We start from the raw sequence: 21,018 nt of genomic DNA on the forward strand, positions 1-21,018 counted from the left end.
ATCGTCAAATTTGCCGCAAAAAAATACTCGTGGAAAAATGCTTTAGGGCAGCCCTGTTATGTCCAGATTGCAAGTCTATCACACTACCTCCGAGAGGCACTGCAGTTGGCAAGATCACGCGCCGATTATCCATGAAAGCGGGTTTGTTCTCTCTCCTCCTTCGTTGTCAATTTTTTTTCCCCGTCGTTTGTTACTTTACCAGTGTATTTACGAAACAAAAACGCAGGCCAGCATGCTTTGTGAAAAGTCTATTAGAAAATTCTCCGCCTTCCCAAAAACGAAAATTGTTATGGCACCTCAGAAAATGCCATCTGTTACAACACAAATGACCCTTAGATCTGAATTTAGTGATCCAGACCTATTTCCGGGTCCGTGACAATGGGTGGACCCTCCGTCCATTTTCCACTTTCCACTCTCCCAGCTTTCGTCGTACAACTGTTACTTATAAAATCACTATGAAGGATCAGCTGCCCGAAACTCTTCCTCCCATCCTAAATCCAATGTCTGATAGTATCACATAGTCAGTACTCGCTCATCTGTCCTCCCGACTGTTGCCTTTGACCATCGTTGCCTTGCAGCCAATCCACCCCTAACGCTTACAACTCAACCACCCACTACTTGCCGCCGCCGCTTACAGGCAATGTTTATGCAGGAGGACTCCCATCTCGCACCGAACCCCAGCGGAAACGTCCAAAGTACACGAGGAGTAAAACAGGTTGCTTGACTTGTCGCGTTAAAAAAATAAAGGTGCCCTTTTGTCTACTGTGAGTTATCCGATGACCTGTAAACACGACTGAGCAGTGCGACGAGACGAAACCTATTTGCATGAGATGCACGCATGGACAGCGGGATGTAGGCTGTATCCGTTTATAGAAAACTGGCATCTGACCATCCTGTGCCAGTGCACTTGGCCGGAGGGCGTCCCGACACGGAAGAAGCCAATACCTAAGAAAGAGTGCGTTGACGGAAGGCCCTCGACAGCAGAGTCGTCTGGCATCTCCGAAACGTCGACTCCCCCCACACGCGACAACACGCCGCCCCAGTACACCCGTCCACCCGCCGTTTCGCGCCGTCACAGGCAAGTCTCTACTGAATATTTTTTTCTTCACGTTTAAAGAGCGCTCCCAGTGAACCCATGGTGCTACCGATAGGTCCCGACCCTGAGGCAGCACGACGCCAGCTGTGAGTCATTGCCGTTCTCGTAATTTCAAACCGTGGTCTTCATACAATTCCAGCACGTCGCATGGCTATCCACAACCGCACCATCCCAGCCAGTCTAGTGTTCTTTCGATGATACCCGAAATGTCGACATACCCGCCTAACCAACCTCGCTATGACACAACTTACACGGGTACCACTGCAGTAATTCATTCGCATCAGCCGCGCGTTGGTGGTCCGTCCCATGCGCCCTCAGGCTACCCACTCCATGTGCGGACTCCCACGCAACATCAGCTACCTCAACACCATTGGGCGCAGCCACAGCCGCAAATGCTTCCAGGGATGAGCCTGATGGATCCATTCGTATGTTGTCCTCATAGTACTGATCCAAGCTTACCTGCGGTGCAGTTTCACACACCCCAGGACAGGAATTTGGTGGGCCATTCGTCTAATGATCAACACCCTAGATACCAGTGATAATGATGCTTTCTATTTTCTTTTTCTATTTTCTTTTTCCTTTTTTTGTTTTTGTTTTCTCGAAAGACTTTGCAATATATCCTGGAGCATTAATATCCGCTGAAATCTTCGTTTTTCATGCTAACCTGCTGTTCGTTTCGACGTTTCGAATAGAAAGTCGGGGTCTGACGTCGTCACTGAGGCATTACCCGTTGCTTTTAGAATACAGGAACTACTCAGCAGCCATGATTACTTGGTGTGACGTTAAAGTGGAGACGGGGAATCCCTGTGGTATGTTAGAACAGTTCGTATCACAACCAAGCCTGGGTATTTAACGCGGTGAGTGGCTGGCATCTGCGTGATTCAACTCCCAATCGTGCTTCATTATGATTTTCTTCTGAGGTTTTGAGCGTGTTGTTTTGGACCATGAGTACTCCGATTGTGTTGTACAAAATTACGGCCGTATCGTACAGTCCAGCACATTCATGCATTGCTTACACCTGAAATAATTTCCAAAACCTTGTGCTGAGGTCTTCATCATAGACGACGATTTGCAACGGGTCAACTCAGGAGGCCTTGGCTCAGTTCTTTTAGCATTATGTGTCGCAAAACCTACACAACCAGTACCTTGGTATAGCAACCCGCAATCGCATCATTGAAATGTGTCTTAGTTTGATCGATGCTCTGAGGACACGAGTGGCAAGGACTATCTACAAAAAGGGAAAGCTCCTATCAATATGATGAGAATATGAGGCAATCATTGATTTGGTATACTTATAAGCACAGCTATTCAGACAGCTAGTTTTGATGGGGCACGTCAACGTTGCTCGTAAGCCCATCCAACTCCCTTTCCCTTTGCCATTCAAAACAATCGGGTGGGGCATTGCTTGGGACCTATTTACTATTCAGTGACAGTGTAAATACTTGAAGTTGCCAAAGTCATAAAGGTCGGCGGCTTGCGGTACTCTGCAGGTGCAGTCGCTCGTTGCGGCGCAAATGTCTTGGCAGATAACAACTAAACCTAGTTTGGGACCTTGTAGGCTTAAGCCCAAGACGGGTGCGCTGCTAGTGCGGCTCACGGCACCCGCTAAAATGTGTCATCATGATATAATCAGCGATTGGAGAGATTAGATACTCAGTTCGAACGTTCCTCTTTTCGCGACCACCTTGGTACCAACTATTGTGAACTCGGCGGATGGGTAATTACTGTCTCTTTGAATTAATCAAGCAGCTCTTCATCTGGAACCTACCTTCCAGCTTCTACCGACGAAGTGAACCTTACTGCGCCGCACACTCCACATGAGAGAGCAATTGAAGCCTTCAACCATGTCCTCCGGGAGATCAAGCTTGCCGTGATAGCGTTGCGTCGTAATTGGGATATCCACGAGCCTAGGATGTGGTCCAGAGCTGCAGGGTTGTCTGATGTAAAACTCACGACATTCACCATCGAGGACGACCTCGTCGAGATTAGAACTGGCGCAGTTAGCTACGGCACCATAATATTTGGAAAGATAAGAATTCCCGCGGTGAACGATGAACTAGGCGAGGGGTTCATCCATGTTAGGTATGCAGTCGTCCATGCCCCCCCGCAGTGAGTGTATTGATCTTGGTGGTATTCGCCAATTGTGCACTCGTTGCCAATGCGATGCTCTGCAGGATCCATGACCCTCCTAACAAGGTAAACGAGATTCATTCATTCATGCAGTGTGTAACCCCCCCGTTGTTTCTTCATAGGGTGAGGGGGACGTCATGTTCCACTCCATCTTTACGATGGAGGGCAAACGAGATGCGGATGGACATCCACACCTTTGGCGCGCGATTCAGGTCAAGGCCGAGCCTTTGGAATTCTTCAACGAATGAAGGTTCAGAGTCACCTCCTATTTAAATTTTCTCCTTCTCCGCCTTCCATTTCTCAGGACCCTCATTATGATTTTTCCCCATTCATGATATGCCTACAGAAGTTCTCGTTTTTCTCGGGGTCCGAGGACGCCTGACGTTCACAAGCTCCACTAGCCCTTTCCGGCGGCGCCCGGGGGGAAACCTTCTTCGCATGTGTCTTGACCTCAGAATGTTCTACGGGTTAATAGCATTCTAATTTATGCTAACACGAAGTATCATCCTTGGCACGACCTTAGCTTTTCTTCTGCTGTGGAAGTCCTTGAAAGTAACAAATACGAAATTCACCTTAGTACAGATCCCCACTGCAAGATGCGCACTGCCAGCTTGATGTCTACACGTGGATTCCTACATGTCCGCTCGTGGAATGACTACCGGAGTTGTGCCATGCACGACTAGTTTGTATTTACATACCAACTTTGCTACCACATCCTCAGGGGCGGCAGGCTTGGGATAGACAACGTCGAAGATAACAGCGAGCAAAGCGTTCTATTCGGGTATTGAGAGCATTACTGTTACATAGAAAAACAGGGACGTCCTCGGCATGTTGTTCCCACCTCCACTGCGGCACACTGCACACAGACATACAGCAGCACAAGAAAGAAAACATACAAGGTGAAGAAAAAATGTTATATGCAGAAAATGGTAATGAAAAGGTGAACAGCAACTCCGAGGTAGAACCGTGACACAAACTCGTGGAGGTAAGTCAGGCAAATTCCAGAACGGACCACGACTGGTACGAGGCACGGTGAGGGGGTAGTGGAAATCCACTGTTTGGGAGTCCTTCGAACGGGTGAGGTGGAAGAGACACATCCCGAGATAACGAATATATGCATGGGTCATTCGACGCCAAGGACGCCTTGCCGTTCTGCGCGCCTGCAAAGGCTGCGAACTGGCCCGGCGGTGGCGTCAGCACATCCATAAAACTCGAAATCTGCACGGTACGATCTCCAACAGAGGACTCTGTGAGCGTCGGGGAGAAACTCAAGCCTGGCGTAGAAGGGCTGGTCGCGAATATTGATGGTGATTTGGTTGTCTGATGTGCTGGCGCCTGAAGAGCAGGAAACGGTGGCAATTTCTCTCCATGGGACTCAAAGCTGGGGTACGTGGCATATCTCCTGAGTTGCGAGGTCTTCCTTGGCACAGGGGATTGCGAACACCATTGTGACACTGACAACTTTGAATTGGTGTGAGGTTGCGCAAGGCTGCCGGATGGCTTGCCAAAGTTGATGATATCGCTCTCGCTTTTGGATTTCGTGAGCGAACGCCCGAGGTTGGACTGCGCTGCAGGCAGTTTTCCGACCCATAGACGCCACTCGAGGGCTTCGCCAAGCGCTCGTTCGCAGCGACCGATTTCGCGGGGTGAGAGACCAGACAACTTGGCCCATGCACGATTAGAGTAGCACCGGTCTTGCATAAACTTGGATGCGAGGATGAGTGAGGCTAAGAAGGTGCGACGAGGACATAAAAGGGGAGACAGGAGCGGTGGTAGTGGCTGTAATGTTTTTATATTTGCTTGTTGTTTGTGTGGGAGTGCATCGTCACCGGCCGATCGCAAGCCAGTACAAAGACTGCTAACTTCATGCTCAAAGTGGTCCATCCGAACTGTTGCAAGAAGGCCGTCAGAATAAGCGGCATCACCAGAAGAATTGCTCGCGTTGAAGGTGGTATCATCAACTTTTACAAAGGCACCCTCGATACGAGCAAGCCCTTCGGCTGATCCCGCCTCCCTTGCTGTTTCGGGGCTATTCTTCTCATGGCGGACGAGCGCTGGTACTTTTGCTCGAACAGCTTCGAGATAGCAAAGGGCGGTTTGAAGAACACTACCAGACGTCCGTGAACGGCGGAGGACCTCCTGAACAAAACCACGCATAGATGTGACGTCGCATCCGAAGTTTTGCGTGTTTAAAGGCTGGGGGACACGTGCTAGACATGATGACATAGGGGAGGCAACGGGCGAAGGGTAGACTGATGACGGCGATAGCGGAGGGTTAAGTTGAGAGCTGGCGACGGTATGACTGGCTAAAGACGACGTTGCTGCGACCGCCGAACGACGTGACGTGAGGAAGATATGCGGTATGTCCTGGGGAGGCCATATTTCGCATAACGACTTTACGGCTTGATCTGTTTGCCGTAGTTTAATTTTACGGCCGATTCGTTGAGTTTGAAACTATGGCTCACCGACTAAACCTAGTGCATACTTCGATCTGTGGGCATCGCGGAGTTGGCATTCACGGGGAATGGAGTGGGCATGTCGTGGGCGGTCTTCAGATATAGTATGCGGGGAAGGTGAGGTAGAGGAGACGGAGGATGCTGGAGTGGGGAGATAGGGGGAAGTGTGTGTCTGAGAAGATTGATTACTAGCGTTGTAGGGCTGCCAGCGAACCCGAGAGTGGGAAGATGACGGGGTGCCCCTTTGGGCAAAAGCATGTATAGTGGGTGGAACCATGAGCAGTGCAGAAAGTCGCAGAGAGTCGGCCGAGTACAGAAAGCAGGCGTGGTAAGGAGAATTACCTAGAATGAGATCACAGCGAGCACGAGTGAGTTCATAACGATCTGGGTGACAAAAAAAAATGAGGCGGCCGGAGCAATGCGAAGGGAGGCGGTCGTCAAGTGGGATCCGGATATTGAAAACCGACACATCGCGTCGGCTTGAGTGGGCAAGGGCTTGTCTAAAGTCTGAACGACTCTAGACTACTCCTTGAGGTGGGATGGCTTCCTCCGCTGTCAGAGAAAACCGGGGTACGCTTCGATGGCCTACTCGGAGAACTGAGGGGGGGATCTTGGTGGGCTGTCGTGCGCGTTTAAAAGTGGGGGCGGTACTGGCTGTCTGACTTGGACGCAATGTTGACTCGGGCGTTATAACAGCTGATGGAGTCACCGGGCACTTGCGGGACTCCGAACACCACAGCTCATCCCGGGGTCTCCATCCCGCCCTCCACTCCACAATATGGAGGTCTTCCTAGATCTGGCGCTCAGTGCATCGGTATAGCCTGCTGTGTAGAATCATTCTTTCTCATTCGATAACGAAGTTGGAGCATCCAGATAACCCGAAAAGTGCCCTCCTTTTAGTATGTCTTGAAACTCTTACGACACGTGGCAGCACTCCCTCTTGCGCGAATGTTTTATAACGGCCACCTTCTGATCTTCCGCCTTTGCTGACAGCCAGCGAACGTGACTAAATCGGTTCACTGGTACAAACTGCACACAGCCTTATATGGGGACTAGTGGTGCAAACACGTGCAATGACTCTGCATGAAAGAAGATGATAAATAGCCGAGCTCTGATTGGTTGTTGTGCGCATCAGCACAGCAGCCTGCGGGAACACATGGGGAGACAGCTTGCAGTATACGGAAGGCCCAACACCCGATGGTCCTCTTGCGATATATCAGCGCAAGGTCGCCGATCGTCGTGGTCATTCTGCGTGCTACCGCCTTACGTTTTTTGATCACTCGTCCATCACCATTGTAACGCACTTGCTTTGTCGCTTGGGTCGTTTCGGTTACGGAACACTGCTCAGCTTGCAGTAGACTTCCCCAAGTAGGAAAAAGAAATGCGCTCTGTCGGTGTCAGCAACCACCACGCAAGTAGTGTGCAACCCACTGAGATCCCCCTCGGTTGTTTTGACATCACTGGCATGTTGCCGAGGTTGCTGCACTAAGCAGGCCGAACGGACACATTGACTTTTTGAACCGCGAGTTGGACACGGAACCTGGTGAGCCACCTGTTTTCCACTCTGGGGATACAATTCATGCTGGTCTGTCTTGAGTCGCGAATGTATCCAATTCATCCAACTCACATAAGGTAAGGCGCATTGCTCCAATCTTTATGAAGCGTGGACCGATAGGTGGCGCCATGATGTTGACATTGCCCACTATATGAAGAGTGGTTCACTGTTGCGGTGGCATGAGCGGGGGATCGTGACTATTGGGCGAGAAGGTACGTTGAAACCTCAGATACCCGAGTCTATTGCCTCTCCTGCACAACCAGCACGAGTGAAGGTTTGGAATGTTGGTTAAGGTGCCAAGTTTTCTATATAAGATATCAGATCTGAGCGTGAACTGTGGCCTTCTTTTGTCTTGAAATATGACGGCTGGCACTTGGCATATTTGACACCCGCGAGTTAGTCAAGTTAGCAACGCTACAGAACGACTTAGAATGACAAACATTTACGAGGACTCCCGGAATACCTGTTCTCCACCACCTTAGTGATAGCTGATAGTTTCGTCAGGGAAAGTGCTTCAAGCTTCAAGCACCAACCTGGATGGTGGCCACGCATGGGTTAGTAGTATTTGAACTAGACATCGGCCCTCAGGTTTTGTCTTTCTCCACTCCCCTGGGAGTCTGCAGTATTAATTGCGAGGGTCCCCTGCAGGTTAGTTTGAGTGATCAATTAAGATTGTACAGGTAACATATTGAACGCAGTGCACCATGCCTTGCACGAGTGAGCAAAGTATTTGTTTTGAGACAGACACAGACTCATGTGATCGCGCGAGCGCCAGACTTTCATCAATTCCTTGTTAGGCAATGGGCATCTGTACAACCGATCCTACTATTATACGATACCACCGCTTGGACAAAAGCCATCTCTGGACATATGGGCGCCTCCTCATCCGAATCGGCGTCTCTGAAACCTGCGCCATCGTCTCCAGAGATCCAATCATTGAGCATTAGAGATGCCACCGATGAGGATCGCGAGCTCGCGGGGAAAATCAAAGCACAAGCTAATAAAGCGTTTACAGGTGATACCTTTCCTCCCAATGTGAACAGCAGGGGCTTATTAGTATTACAGGCCATAATTTTACTGCAGCAATTAAGCTGTACTCTGAGGCGATCCAGCTGAATCCAATGGATGCAACCTTCTGGTGTAACCGCGCCGCAGCGAGAACGAAATTAGAAGAGTATGGTTTCGCACTCGCGGATGCTTGTACGTTGTAACTAAGTTGCCTTCTCTTGGTGATCGTTGGCGACACGAGCTGAAGTGCCTGTGGGACCATTTTATAGCGAAGGCTGTTGATATAGATCCGAAGTATGCCAAAGCATACTACAGGTATGAACGCTCGACCCAGTTCCATGGACTTTTTGAGATTTGGGCAACCAGACGCGCGACATGCTACCTCCAACTTGCGAAGCCGCAGATGGCCGTTTTAGATTTTAAGAAGGTACTCGCATTAGAACCACGAAATGATACTGTCCGGGCACAGTTGACAGCCACTCAAAAACTTGTGCGGAAGATTGAGTTTGAGAAGGTAAATAGGAAGGCAGTTTGGTGACTTCGTTTCGCGGGACTTACCACTGTTTCGAGGCAATTGAGATGGAAGAAGAAAAGAATGCCGTAGAGCGATGCTTAGAGATTATTGGAGAAGGTTCGTTCGTAAAAAAGATACGATATTGACCGACTATTGGGCAATTTTAGGCAACTGCGACGTAGAACGTGACTACGTTGGCCCGGAGATGCCAAAGTCGGGCGACGGGAAATACGCCATAACGCAGGACTTCGTAACCCAGATGATTGACTGGTTCAAGGAGGGGAAAAAGATTCCGCGAAGAGTCGCATGGGAGATCGTCCTTGGAGCACATGCCCAGTTTAGCAAGGAGGAGAGTTTGGTTCAAATCAATTTGGGCGAGGGAGAGACCTGCGATGTAATCGGAGATGTCCATGGCAAGTCTGAATAATCGGATTTGGCGATGAAAAGATCTCATGGGTTTATCATAGGTCAACTTTATGATCTCCTGCACTTATATTCCCTTACGGGCGCTCCGAAGGCGGATCATTATCTGTTGATGAACGGAGACCTTGTTGACAGAGGGTCCTGGTCTATCGAGGTCATCTTGATCGCATTTGCCTACAAATGTGAGTACACCCCCCTAATGTAGGTACTGCGTCTAAAATGCGTTAGGGTTATACCCGAATCGGATGTTTATCAACAGAGGGAACCACGAAGCGAAGGAGATGAATCGGACGTATGGCTTCGAGGGCGAAGCCAAGCATAAACATGGAGAGCAGACATACAAGGTAGCAACGGTTTTTCATTTTTCATTACTATCCTCGATTCTGAAGACAGGCCTTCCCTGCAGCTATTCGCTCATGTTTTCACCACTAGTATGGACTTGTCTCCTGGACTCCTAAGCAATTTTTTTAACCACGTCCTCATGCTCAGTGCCACTAGCGACACTTGTCAGCGCAACTGAAAGGCCTGGAAACATCAATTCCAAAATGATCTTGTCACCAGAAGGTTTTAAACGGTATTTCGTTGTTCATGGTGGTTTGTTTAGCAAGGACAACGTCACTCTGGATGACGTTCGTAAGATACCACGAATAGGAAGGCAGCCGGGCCAAGAAGGATTGATGTGTCAGTTTCTTTGACATTGTGGCTGTTCGTTTTCCTGACTTTTCATTTTGTCTAGGCGAGGTATCTATCCACAGCGCCAGCTGTAGTCCGCAATTCCTAAAATCATTTACAGCTCCTTTGGACCGATCCACAAGAGGCACCAGGTCGTGGTCCAAGTAAACGGGTAGGACACTTCTCGGGTCGATTCCCATTAATTTTCTCAGTTATGATATGTAGGGTGTCGGCATTTCTTTTGGGCCGGATGTTACAAAAGCCTGGTGCACTCTCAACGGTGTGACTGGAGTCATCCGGAGCCATGAAGTGAGGGCAGGTCTGTAAAGCCCCATTGAAGATTATTCCACTTTTTACTTATTTGCGTATCTATTCGATTTGCAAGATGGCTATGCCGTCGAGCATGACGGTCTCTGCATAACGGTAGGTCACAGTCTCAGGCAGTCCTCTCATCGAGCTCACCCCCTTTCAGGTTTTCTCTGCTCCAAATTACGTCGATCAAGTTGGTAACAAGGGGGCATATGTGAGCCCTTTCGTGGCCATGATGAATTGTCATCTAATGTAGAGCATCGCAGATCCGAATAGACGCGTCAGGAGACTTAAGGTACCACCAGTTCGAGGCACAACCTCACCCGCCAATAAAGCCTATGGCGTACGCCATGGGAGGGTTGGCAAGTTTGATGATGTGAGGATAAACTATGGAAGGAAATTCCAGATCCTGGAGTGATTTCACTGAGGTTTGCGTAGATAGTTGTGCATCGTGAGAATCCCATTTGTAGTAATTGCTGTGGGTGCCAAGTTAGTCAACAATTCTCAAATCCTCGACACTCAATTACTTACGTGCTGCTGCGATGGACAAGACCAAGTCCAAATTAGCTGCGTTCTTCGACAACGATGACGAAGACTCCTCTTTTCCAGTGCGCGACGGATAGAACCTATTTCTTGAGTAGAACACACTTACCGATTTGTCTTCCTGAACTAGCAAAAGGGGGTGGACGAGATGAAACTATCGCAATATGCACAGGGCACCGTGCGCAAGTCTCGGAGGGAGAAGGAGAAAGAAGCCGCAGAAGCGAAAAAGAAGGAGGAGGAAGAGAATGCGGCAAGGGCTTATGCGGAGTTCCTCGATGCATTTGAGGGCGAGGACGGTGGCAGGCGGAAGTCAAGCTCTAATTTCGTGCGCGCGTCCGGCGATTCGAACACGAAGACGCCCTACCAGCCCTTGCTGAAGGGTACTACGGAGTCAACAAAACCTCCCAGGGCCTTTCGAGCCGAACTGGAAGACGTATGTGAGATCCATTATTCTATATATTCTTGATCCCTTAAAGCGTTCTTAGCCCTCGCCAGCGCCTGCTGTTCCAAAACCGAAGGGAAAGCGCGCTATGGATGCTTTCCTCGAAGAGATCAAGAGGTATGCATAACAATTTTCGCGACCGTTTACTCCTAAACCCGAACCCAGGGAACAAGCTTTGCGGGAAGCTCGATATTCTCGCTCTGGTGAGCAAGGTCTTTGATATCGAAATGCAAGTGACTAACTAATTTATCTAGCGCATGGACGATCTGTTACAGCGCTTGCAGGTGGGTTCGATCAGTACTGTACCAGTTATGCAGCTAACTGTCATCGTAGCATATGAAGGTCAGAGCGGAAGCAAGGACCGAGGTGACCCGGAGGTGAGTGTGAGAATTCGTTTACCCGTTCTACATCTCATGCTCGTAGACAACAAATCTGTTCGTGGCCAACCTGCCGGCTAATGTCACCGAGCAATCTTTGGGCACATTTTTCGCTCGACACGGACCCGTTGGTTCGGTGAGTGCTCTCCGCTGGTAAACGCATACAACACCTCATCGGTGTATGTCTTCAGGTCAAGATCATGTGGCCAAGGGGTGATATAGGCAGTGGGCCTGGTGGAGATATGACTGCTTCACGGCGGAATAGGAATGCCGGCTTGAGCGGATTTGTATCGTTTATGAAACGCAAACATGCGGAAGCTGCTCTCAGGGAGTTCGATGGATTTGACTGGGGAGGCTCAGTTTTGCGTGTGGGGTGGAGTAAGGCCGTGCCTATGAGCAATAAACCACTCTATAGTCAGTGCTTCTAATATCAGTCGCCTGTGATTATGGCTAACATGACATGTAGTCGCCTCTGGCCGCTCTCGCTCCTCTTCACGCTCCAGAAGTAGGGGCCGTCGCGGAAGTGGGCGCAGTACAAGTCGGTCTTATTCTCCCAAGCGTCGCTCTCGCTCTCGTTCCCGGTCTGGTCGTAGATCAAGTCGACGTTCTCGAAGCCGTTCTTGGAGTCGTAGCCGGTCACATTCACGTCAAAGGCGCCGGTCATATAGCCGAGGGAGGAACAAAAGTCGAAGCCCCCGATGGCAATCCGGTAAGTCTCCAAGGAGACACGAGGAAGATGAAGGAGCTGGTGTCACAGATACTTTCATTCGGGCTGTTGCTGCGGAAGTGAAGGGTCATGGCTTGAAGTATGAAGAAAACCTCAGACAATGGGAACGTGAGAATGTGAAGTATGCATTCCTGACTGATCGGAGGGTGAGGTTTTAGCTGGAAGGTTGGGGAGCGATACTAATATTAAGGGAATTCAGCATCATCGGCATGCATTCTACCGGGGATTAGTCGAACGGGAGGACACCATGGATCCGGAATTTGATGATAACGTTGGTCCGAATGTTTTCCCGTGCATTTATGTTGACTAAGAGTCATCAGGGTTACAACTCAATTTACTCAACCGATTCTGCTGAAGAGTCTGAACGGGAACGTTCAAAGAAGACCGTGCTTGGCAGATTGGCCCGTAAGCGGTTTGAAGCCATGTTACGTGGCCTTTCTGGGAAGTGCGGCGAGTTGGCTCGATGTATGACATTTAGTCTTGAGCATGCCGAAGCTGCTCGCGAAGTGAGTCAGGTTATTTTGCATTAGAGATATCCTTTAATTCCTCGCGCCCAGGTTTCAGACCTCATTATATCGTCACTTCTAGTGGATAGTACCCCTGTGCCTCGCAAAATTGCCCGCCTTCATCTCATCTGCGACATACTCCATAATTCGGCTGCTCCTGTTCCCAGTGCATGGAAGTTCCGACAAGAATTCCAAGCAAGGCTTGGGGTCGTATTTGATCATTTCTCTACTATCTACCACTCGTTCCCCGGTCGTATCACCGCAGAGACCTTCAAGAAACAGATCACTTCTGTCGTGGATATCTGGGAGGACTGGATTGTCTTTCCTCCGGAGTTCACTGCAGAGCTTCGAGCACGCTTAGATGGCACAGCTCACGCTGAAGCAAAACCTAGCAAGGACGATGGCAACACTGACAAGGTGCCGAAAACCGAGACTCAATATATATCCAAATTCAAGTCCAAGTCTTTCCAACCTGCGCAAGATGCGGTTTCTTCTGCTAAGGATTCCGGTACGGACAAAGGGGATGATATTGACGGTGCTCCAATCGAGGAGATGGATGTGGATGGGATTCCCCTGGAAGAGGATGCCGACGGCATACCTCTTGACGATGTCGATGGCGTGCCTCTTGACGAAGACGTCGATGGAGTACCACTTGAGAAACCGGAGTATAACAATCGCATCTTTGACAGCGATGGCGAAATGGATGACATCGATGGCATTCCATTGTAGTCACTCTTCATCCTGCTTCGATGTCTGCATGTTTTATGTATTTTGGGGTAGTATGGGTCAATCCAACCGATGCATAGTGTGTACTCATATCTAAGGTAAAGTGTAACCTGGGTCTCATAACCACCTAACGACGCCCTGCACGAGAAGCCACAACCTGTGACAGAATTGCTTCCTTCGCGGCTTCTAAAGCCGATTCGGAACCTGGATGCTAAGTGTAAGATATGAAGCACAGATAGCTAAGGGCGCTACGTACCAACGATGACGATAGTGTTGTTTTCCCTACCGACCGTGATATCAGTTCCGGTTTCGTTGCGTAACCGCGCAATATTGGAACCTTTCGTGCCAACCAGCCTAGGGAACACGGAACGATCCGGAAGTGTCAAAAACCCAATATGGGTTTTGTCCTTCGCCTGCTCAATGGAAACCTGGATTTCGCTCCGGGCACGCTCCAGACTGGTGGCATCTTTCGCTTTTAATGTCCACTCCGAACTCCCTTCTTCTGCATGTTGATAGTTGGGAGTAACTTGCCAGTCAGCCTCAGGTACGTCCTCGCTGTCGATGCGGGTGCTGAAGTTCACTGGTTGAGGAGGCTGTGTTGGGAAGGTAGGTCTATTTTGTTGAACGGACTGTTCAACTTGAACACCAAATGACCTCAATGTGCGGAACAGGGCGCCTTGTTGCAGGACAGCATCGTGATACATCAAGGGAATGGAAACCATAGCCGTTGCGCCGTCAGCCACAAGTCCCTTTATGTGACTCTGAAGACCCATTTGATTTCAGCGCTTCCTAACTGCGAAAAGGTTGCGTACCTTCATATCCGAAATTGCTGCCTCGCACGCCGATTGTGACCCGCTAACTTTTACGATATCGCCAGGATCCGCAGTCTCCACCTCAGTAGCATTAGACGGTTCTCCAACCTGACCGTACCCACGAGAACCTGGCAACTGAATATACACGCCGTACCGGTTTTGCAAGTCATACAGATGCTGGCCACCCCTGCCGATGATGTTGCGGTGCTGAGCAGCGGGGATCTCGACTGCTACCACAACCTGGTCACGAAGTGCAGATACTTTATTCTCTAGTTCGTCCTTGATCCTACTCAGAACGCTAGGCTCTCCACGAAGGCGAACTTCATCAGAAATACCACCCTGACGCGGACTAGGCGACGGTCGATAAGCGAGCTGCATGGAACGTGGGGAACACATACAATCTGACCAACCCAGCCTGCAGCTTGGGGTCTGAAGGTCCACCACAACGAACAATGAGGTCCTTGAGGCCCTGGCCACCAGGACCAATGATGGAGCGATGGTACTTTTGTTCAACGTAAATAGTTTCACTGCTTTCTTCTGGCACTTGTTCGACGATCGCAAGTATAGCAGTCTTGGCAGCATTGATGGCGGCCTTGGTACCACGAGCTGTGATGCAGACGTCCGCAGACTTGTCCTCGGCAGTGCCTCTTTCAATATCGATTTGGGCATCTGTCTCGTCTTTAATCTCGTTGATGGTAGCCCCACCCTTTCCAAGAATATGGGCGATAGCCCTTCCTGGAACAGTGAATTTGAGAGTATTGTTCACCTCCTTCTCAAAGTCCAGAGCTTCCAATAGCTCAAGCTTAGCTTGGGCTACACCTTTCTTGCCGCCCCTAATGACAACCTCGTCCGGTTTGAGCTCCCGTTTACCTTCTACATTATCCCCAAACTGGCGAGGGAAGGTAACCTTGACACCATATCTGTCTTCGAGGCGGACAACGTATTTCCCACTTTGACCAATGAGAGATGCATGGTACTGGCCAGGGATCTTGAGAGTCTCGGTAGTCTCGTCAGCCTGTGAACCTCGATTAGCCACGGTCGCAGTTCGGTACAGACGACTAACCAATTTCTCAACTTGAGCCAGGATCCGCTTCTTAGCTTCGTCAGCATTTTCTTTTCGTCCAGTGATCTGGGATCTCTCGTTAATATCGCTTCCATCGCTTCCTAAGATTGTCTTGCCTTTAACTTGGCTTTCTGGGTAACTGATTTCTTCTTCTTGGAGAACTCTTTTTCCTTCTCCTCGACTTCGTCGGAGAAGTCGACCCGAACGTTGAGTTGTTCCCGTAGTTTATTAATATTAGCACCCTGTACACCGACGATCCGCCCGACGAATTCCTTGTCAATCTCAAACTCCGTGAACTAGACACATGAGAACATGTCGATGAGGACAGAAAAAAATGAAATAACATACGTAACTGCTGGCAATGGCATCTTCCTTGGCGTCTTCAACCATCTGACAGATTTTTTTGATTGCATTGTCAACATCTGACCTGATGCCGCGGAGCCATATGACATCTTCGGTGGAGGGATCACCGGCCTCAGCGCCAAATTTGACCAAGAGCGCCTGATCCTCGCCGACAATACTATACAACGATAAACAGATGATCAATCGCTTGGCCAGACAACCTTACGAGTCGAGGATATTTCCATCCATGCCCATCAGAGCCTTGTGCCAGCGTTTCTCAACGGGGAGAACTTCGGTCTTGATGTCGGCAACTTCCTTGGCCATCTTGAGCAAAGCTTGAGCTACCTCATCCAGATGTTTTTCCTTCTCTACAGGCGAAGGAGATGCATGAGGCGAGAAGGGGTCATAAACAAGCAGAACCGATGATTGCTGGGTGGGTTCAAGAGGGAAGTAAACTTGCACATTGTCAACCTCGTGGAATTGTTCCAGCCTACAATAAACGATGATGATTAAAAGGGTGCTGAAAGTGAAACAAAGTAACTCACTTCTGCGCATTCTTGACCTGGATAAGTTCATGGCTAAGCCAGTCAATAGGAATCTCCTTTGTCGCTCCAATCAATTTTCCAAGGAGTTCAGACATCTGCCTAACAACGGCATCGACGACAGATTTTTCACCGATTATGTCGACATTAAGAACCGAAGCCTGAGCAGCTGTTGCGGTCGAAGGTATGAAGACAGAAGCACCGGGATGCTTAGTATTAAGGGTTTCTGGATAGTTGATACGAGTGATATAAGCGAGCAATTGACGGGAAAGTGATGTAGGACCGGGGAGCGGGAACACATGGATATACTGGGAATTGGCCATTTCCATGACAATAGCAAGGCCTGATTGAACGTTTTCCGGCATGCCGTAGACAGTAACCTCTTCACTAGGATCCTCGATATCAGGGACGACAACCGAACACTTGCTCTTCATAAAGATATCCTCTTGGGCTTTGCCATCGAGAAGACGGTGTTGCCTCTTTGGAAGGGAAAGTTTCATCGGATTCAAGGCAGTCTTGCATGATTGGATTGTCGCTTTAATCACTTCAACCACCCGTACAACGACCTCACGGTCACCGTTTGCAACAACCTCGCGCTCGGCGTTCAAGGTTAATTGAATATCTCCTCCTTGAGCTGCTTGAAGGAACTGGGAACGAAGAGCAATGATAAATGGCAAAATATGAGATGGGATATCCTTGACGCGACGGGTGAGCCTAGGTGACCTATTAGAAATGATACTAGTGATCATGTCGCGGGCTTCGAGAGCAAGAGGTTGGGGACCAGTAATTGTCACGGGAAGCGTAGGCTCCTCTTCGTCCTCCACCTCAACCGAAGGGGTGGCCGGTCCAGAAGAGGTTTCATTACTTGTGCCGTTTGTAGTGGAAGTTTCCTTGCGGGGCACGTCAACCTTCACACCGAATTGATCACGGATTTGCTTCAAGGTGGCACCTAGTAGCAAATCAGCATAGAATCAAACTGCTTACTCGCAGTACTCGCCCTTCGAACCGACAATAGAACCAATCATAGAAACAGGAGCGAGAACCGTGAGAGTCACCTACACAAGAATTCAAAGCGGATGGTCGATGACAACTATGCTTAACTTACCACAGGGCTTAACAAGGAGAGTAGGTGTCGCTTCGCTTTCTCCACCTCCTTCTCGGTCTCAGCCTTCATGTGGAAAGTAGTCTGACGAGCCTTCTGATTCGCCGAAGCCTCAATCTTGACCTTAAACTTGGACATAACCTGTTTCATGACGTCCCCAAGAGACATGGGCTTGCCGTCCTTGGTGGTTGGAAGCGCGATGGTTGACAGTGTGAAACAATCTGAGACCACGGGTTGATATCTGACATTAGCCTTGATACGGGGACCGGAATCAGCGCCCCAAGCAGACTTGGGCGGCGGCTGCGCAACTGGGGTACTAGACACGAGAGATGGAAAGTGCGAATGAGAGTCCGTGTCCAAAGCTTCCCGCCCATCTCGAGCCTTAACCGGGGCCTCTGGGGCCCCAAGGACCGGAAACGGATCAGGAGCCCCTTCGAGTGGGTCTAATCTCTACTCGTTCTGAGGTGTCACTGCTTCCATCCAGAGGACATGATGACACTACTGCACCTTGTTGTGATCAGCTGCCGCATGAGCCATAATGAAAAGCCAAAACACAAAACCGGTTGACGGAAGATACCTGATGGCAGAGTCCGACGTGAGACGGAACTGCACACGTTGCGATGAAAAAAAAAAAGAAGAAAATCGAACAAAAATGAGAAGTGTTCGGTTGTGCGAAGGGTTGCACGCGTCTCGTCATACAGACCGTGGGAGGGATGTACCTTTCCGGGTGTGCTAATCGGAAGAATATGAGCTCCGGGCCTGAGCAGGTGAAACCCCTCGACCCTTCGGTGGACACCAACACCCCTCGTAGCACGATGCTATCAGCGTGTATTTATACATGGTACTATTGTACGGCATTCACGCACGCGATAAGGTACTAGGAAGCGTTGTCGGTCGCGCGTGTCACGTGCACTTGCTTTGTGAGCACGTGACCGATGCTAAGCCCTGACGTGGAACTCGGACACACACAGCTGAGGAATATCATAGGAGCATCCATGGGCACCAGTTGCTGGAGGAGAACGCTTCTCCTTGCATGCAGTTTTTACGCCGCAGCATATGCAAACTCGTTTCTAGAGGAAGGTCTGGTACGCAAAGACCAGGTCAAGAATGTGCTCGAGCACGAGCCAGTACGGGGCGAACCTGTCTGCCACCACACGGTATGCGACCATATCACTCTTGGGCTCCTTAATAGCCTTACCCGCCTTCCCAGATGACAGGCCCCATAGAGACCACAATGTGCGATTACGAAACCATCGAGAGTGTCAATGAAGAATTATATACCAATCTTCATGACCTTGTGCAGACTCCTTTTTTTCGCTATTTCCAGGTCAGCTTTTTGGCCCTCTTCCATGAAACTGCCATGATGACCCTGGGCTAGGTTGACCTTTACAGGGAGTGTCCCTTCTGGCAGGAGAATGGCTTCTGCATGAACCGCGAATGTGGGATCACAACTGTAGACGAGGTCCTCTGGTGGTGTACCGTCTATAAATTGAACCCGAGGCTGACCAACGCCTTAGAGTAAAATACCGGAAAAGTGGAGAGCTGCAGCACTGAGCAAAATTGACCTGCCACCACCCGACCAGGTTAACGATAGTTTTCTCGACAGTTTCTCTTGTCTGACTCCTCAACAGCGAATACAGCTACCAGGCTGCTACTATAGGGACTCTGACTTTTGCTTCTTAGACGACCTGACGGGTGAGTTGACACATCAGCTGCACGCCCATGTTATTGAGCATCGCCTTTTGTAGAGGGTGAATATTTTGACTTGGCTACCATTCCGGAGCGCTACACAGGATACTCGGGGCCCTCTGCACACCGTGTTTGGAGGGCCATTTACGAAGAGAATTGCTTCGGCCTCTCTGAGTTGAATCTCCTCGCCGGAAGATCCCCGGCACCCGTCACTCTCCCTGATACCCTTACTGACGTTTTACGAAAACCCGTTAATGGAGACAACACTGCGGAGGAGTGCTTGGAAAAGAGGGTTTACTACAAGATCATTTCTGGTTAGTAGCTTGCATTTTCATATAATCATGACGCGCTCAAGGCTGCAGGTCTGCACGCGTCAATATCGACCCATATTTGTGCGGAGTATCTCAACCAGTCAACTGGAGAATGGGTATGATTTGTATACACTTCATATAATATGCGACCCTCATAGCCCTGCAGGGCCCGAGCCTTCAGTGTTTCGTCAATCGCGTGGCTTCACATCCGGAGCGGCTGCAATATATCTACTTCGATGCAGTACTTCTCCTTCGTGCGATCGCTCGCGTAGCACCATACCTTTCTGCGTACGACTACTGCGCCACATCCTCCGTCATACCCCACGACCACCCACACGAGTCAGATTTAATGGACGAAGTTAGAACTCTAGTCAGACTTGAAAACGTACTGCAGATAGCCAAACGCGTCGGAAAATTTGACGAAAACGTGCTATTCCGGGGAGAGAACGCGAATGTGAAGCGACTTTGCTGTCATGTGGTAAATCTGCTGACGGGAGATCCAATAGGTTTTGAAGGAGGAGTTCAAGGACCATTTCCGGAATGTGTCGCGCATCATGGACTGTGTTGGATGTGACAAGTGCCGCCTTTGGGGCAAAGTTCAGACCACTGGCTTGGCCACAGCTCTTAAAATACTGTTCGAGATAGATGAAAAGGCTCTAGAGTCAGCCTTTTTTCTTCATCCGTGCCATGCTTACTGATTTGTTGCGCCAGCCCCCGCAATAATCAAAACCTGCTACAGCGTTCAGAGGTCGTTGCATTGGTCAACACACTTCACCGGTTCAGCGAGAGTCTCCATTTGGTGGAACAATTCCGAGATATGTGGAAAAGCGTGGGGCAACGTGATTCGGAACGACTTATCCACGAAGCAGAGGAGGCTGTCGAAGGCTACGTGCGCCAACCTTCACGATTCACCGCCGAGTAACTAACGACGACACTCTAGCCACGGAAAACACCCAGCGTCAAGCCCCCAGTCTCTAGCGGACCAAAACTGGAGCAACTACACGATATCACCGATGCTAACGATGACTGGGTCGCGAGACTCCAAGCACGCTCGTTTCAGTTCGTTCAAGGCTGCAAGCAGCATGGACTTGATTGTATCGGCCAGCTGTCGGGTTTCTGGCAATATTTCTATCACGCAATCCTTCCAGAAACACGAACTGAACTCTGATACCAAGCATTTTAGAATGGACGTTTGGATATACTCACTAGTAATCGAATCATTATGCTTTGATGGCGCGCCACTAGCCTATCAGACGAATCAGAGTGGTATCGCGGCGGTGGTACGTGTGATGGCGTTCCTTGCATCGTCAATGATCAATATAATTCGCATTCGTCAGTTTGACACCTCATAAGCGCACAGTACTTCTAATTAGTTTTCAGGGAAGATCGATAGTTCTGCGGGCTTACGCGGCCACTCGTCGATAGATGCGGTTTTGCACGTCGTAAATGCGATTCCATCGCAGTCGTCGGTTTTCTATGCCTCAGAGAAAAAAACGCCCAGCTGTCCACGATGTCACACTGCCTCGCACTCTGATGTCGAATACTGGCTACCTTTCCTAATGAAGCCAAGTGAATAGTTGCCCACAGACGAGGGTGGCCTGGAAGGTACATCTTTCTTAGCACAAACAGAGAGGCCACCACCGGTATTGGCTGAGCGAACTGCTACGGGGGTA

At 49.7% G+C, this 21,018-nt stretch overlaps 8 protein-coding genes across 8 annotated transcripts; 5 read left to right on the forward strand and 3 right to left on the reverse strand.

Moving 5' to 3' along the window:
* The first annotated feature begins 320 nt into the window (after positions 1-320).
* F5J12DRAFT_797378 (uncharacterized protein) lies at positions 321-1,895 on the forward strand. The gene is made up of 7 exons (XM_051744157.1): positions 321-520; positions 579-747; positions 802-852; positions 903-1,078; positions 1,129-1,182; positions 1,236-1,521; positions 1,567-1,895. The coding sequence occupies exons 1-7, from the start codon at positions 456-458 to the stop codon at positions 1,633-1,635; spliced, it is 870 nt and encodes a 289-aa protein (XP_051604911.1). The 5' UTR covers positions 321-455; the 3' UTR covers positions 1,636-1,895.
* Positions 1,896-2,752: 857 nt separating this feature from the next.
* On the forward strand, positions 2,753-3,964 carry F5J12DRAFT_797380 (uncharacterized protein). Its single transcript, XM_051744158.1, has 4 exons — positions 2,753-2,813; positions 2,872-3,178; positions 3,271-3,292; positions 3,349-3,964. Exons 1-4 carry the CDS (start codon positions 2,810-2,812, stop codon positions 3,472-3,474), a joined length of 459 nt encoding a protein of 152 aa, XP_051604912.1. The 5' UTR covers positions 2,753-2,809; the 3' UTR covers positions 3,475-3,964.
* Positions 3,965-6,345, reverse strand: F5J12DRAFT_797385 (uncharacterized protein). Its single transcript, XM_051744159.1, has 2 exons — positions 5,692-6,345; positions 3,965-5,634 (listed from the first exon to the last, which is right to left on the reverse strand). The coding sequence occupies exons 1-2, from the start codon at positions 5,957-5,959 to the stop codon at positions 4,217-4,219; spliced, it is 1,686 nt and encodes a 561-aa protein (XP_051604913.1). The 5' UTR covers positions 5,960-6,345; the 3' UTR covers positions 3,965-4,216.
* Positions 6,346-6,569: 224 nt separating this feature from the next.
* On the reverse strand, positions 6,570-7,383 carry F5J12DRAFT_190492 (uncharacterized protein). Its single transcript, XM_051738327.1, has 3 exons — positions 7,310-7,383; positions 7,114-7,246; positions 6,570-7,070 (listed from the first exon to the last, which is right to left on the reverse strand). The coding sequence occupies exons 2-3, from the start codon at positions 7,147-7,149 to the stop codon at positions 6,735-6,737; spliced, it is 372 nt and encodes a 123-aa protein (XP_051604914.1). The 5' UTR covers positions 7,150-7,246; positions 7,310-7,383; the 3' UTR covers positions 6,570-6,734.
* A 637-nt stretch (positions 7,384-8,020) lies between these two features.
* F5J12DRAFT_797406 (phosphoprotein phosphatase) lies at positions 8,021-10,685 on the forward strand. The gene is made up of 16 exons (XM_051744160.1): positions 8,021-8,252; positions 8,303-8,437; positions 8,515-8,560; positions 8,612-8,759; positions 8,816-8,876; positions 8,927-9,172; positions 9,227-9,364; positions 9,411-9,526; positions 9,589-9,613; positions 9,672-9,863; positions 9,919-9,923; positions 9,976-10,026; positions 10,080-10,173; positions 10,240-10,277; positions 10,327-10,377; positions 10,430-10,685. The coding sequence occupies exons 1-16, from the start codon at positions 8,108-8,110 to the stop codon at positions 10,541-10,543; spliced, it is 1,605 nt and encodes a 534-aa protein (XP_051604915.1). The 5' UTR covers positions 8,021-8,107; the 3' UTR covers positions 10,544-10,685.
* F5J12DRAFT_797411 (uncharacterized protein) lies at positions 10,665-13,550 on the forward strand. Its single transcript, XM_051744161.1, has 12 exons — positions 10,665-10,771; positions 10,837-11,139; positions 11,192-11,265; positions 11,314-11,351; positions 11,403-11,432; positions 11,482-11,525; positions 11,572-11,661; positions 11,717-11,939; positions 11,992-12,398; positions 12,452-12,523; positions 12,573-12,758; positions 12,810-13,550. The coding sequence occupies exons 1-12, from the start codon at positions 10,706-10,708 to the stop codon at positions 13,485-13,487; spliced, it is 2,211 nt and encodes a 736-aa protein (XP_051604916.1). The 5' UTR covers positions 10,665-10,705; the 3' UTR covers positions 13,488-13,550.
* F5J12DRAFT_797418 (uncharacterized protein) lies at positions 13,551-18,015 on the reverse strand. The gene is made up of 12 exons (XM_051744162.1): positions 17,853-18,015; positions 17,349-17,795; positions 17,241-17,298; positions 16,247-17,192; positions 15,928-16,191; positions 15,708-15,879; positions 15,476-15,655; positions 15,360-15,425; positions 14,695-15,311; positions 14,297-14,645; positions 13,741-14,245; positions 13,551-13,688 (listed from the first exon to the last, which is right to left on the reverse strand). Exons 1-12 carry the CDS (start codon positions 17,880-17,882, stop codon positions 13,612-13,614), a joined length of 3,711 nt encoding a protein of 1,236 aa, XP_051604917.1. The 5' UTR covers positions 17,883-18,015; the 3' UTR covers positions 13,551-13,611.
* Positions 18,016-18,224: 209 nt separating this feature from the next.
* On the forward strand, positions 18,225-20,976 carry F5J12DRAFT_797423 (uncharacterized protein). Its single transcript, XM_051744163.1, has 12 exons — positions 18,225-18,502; positions 18,556-18,672; positions 18,724-18,807; positions 18,863-18,928; positions 18,977-19,040; positions 19,094-19,348; positions 19,397-19,461; positions 19,512-19,799; positions 19,852-20,006; positions 20,057-20,234; positions 20,286-20,677; positions 20,726-20,976. Exons 1-11 carry the CDS (start codon positions 18,281-18,283, stop codon positions 20,511-20,513), a joined length of 1,722 nt encoding a protein of 573 aa, XP_051604918.1. The 5' UTR covers positions 18,225-18,280; the 3' UTR covers positions 20,514-20,677; positions 20,726-20,976.
* The last annotated feature ends 42 nt before the right edge of the window (positions 20,977-21,018 follow it).

The sequence above is a fragment of the Pisolithus orientalis genome (genome assembly GCF_024613125.1).
Source record: "Pisolithus orientalis strain OTSU chromosome Unknown F5J12scaffold_2, whole genome shotgun sequence".
In the NCBI taxonomy this organism is placed as follows: Eukaryota; Fungi; Basidiomycota; class Agaricomycetes; order Boletales; family Pisolithaceae; genus Pisolithus; species Pisolithus orientalis.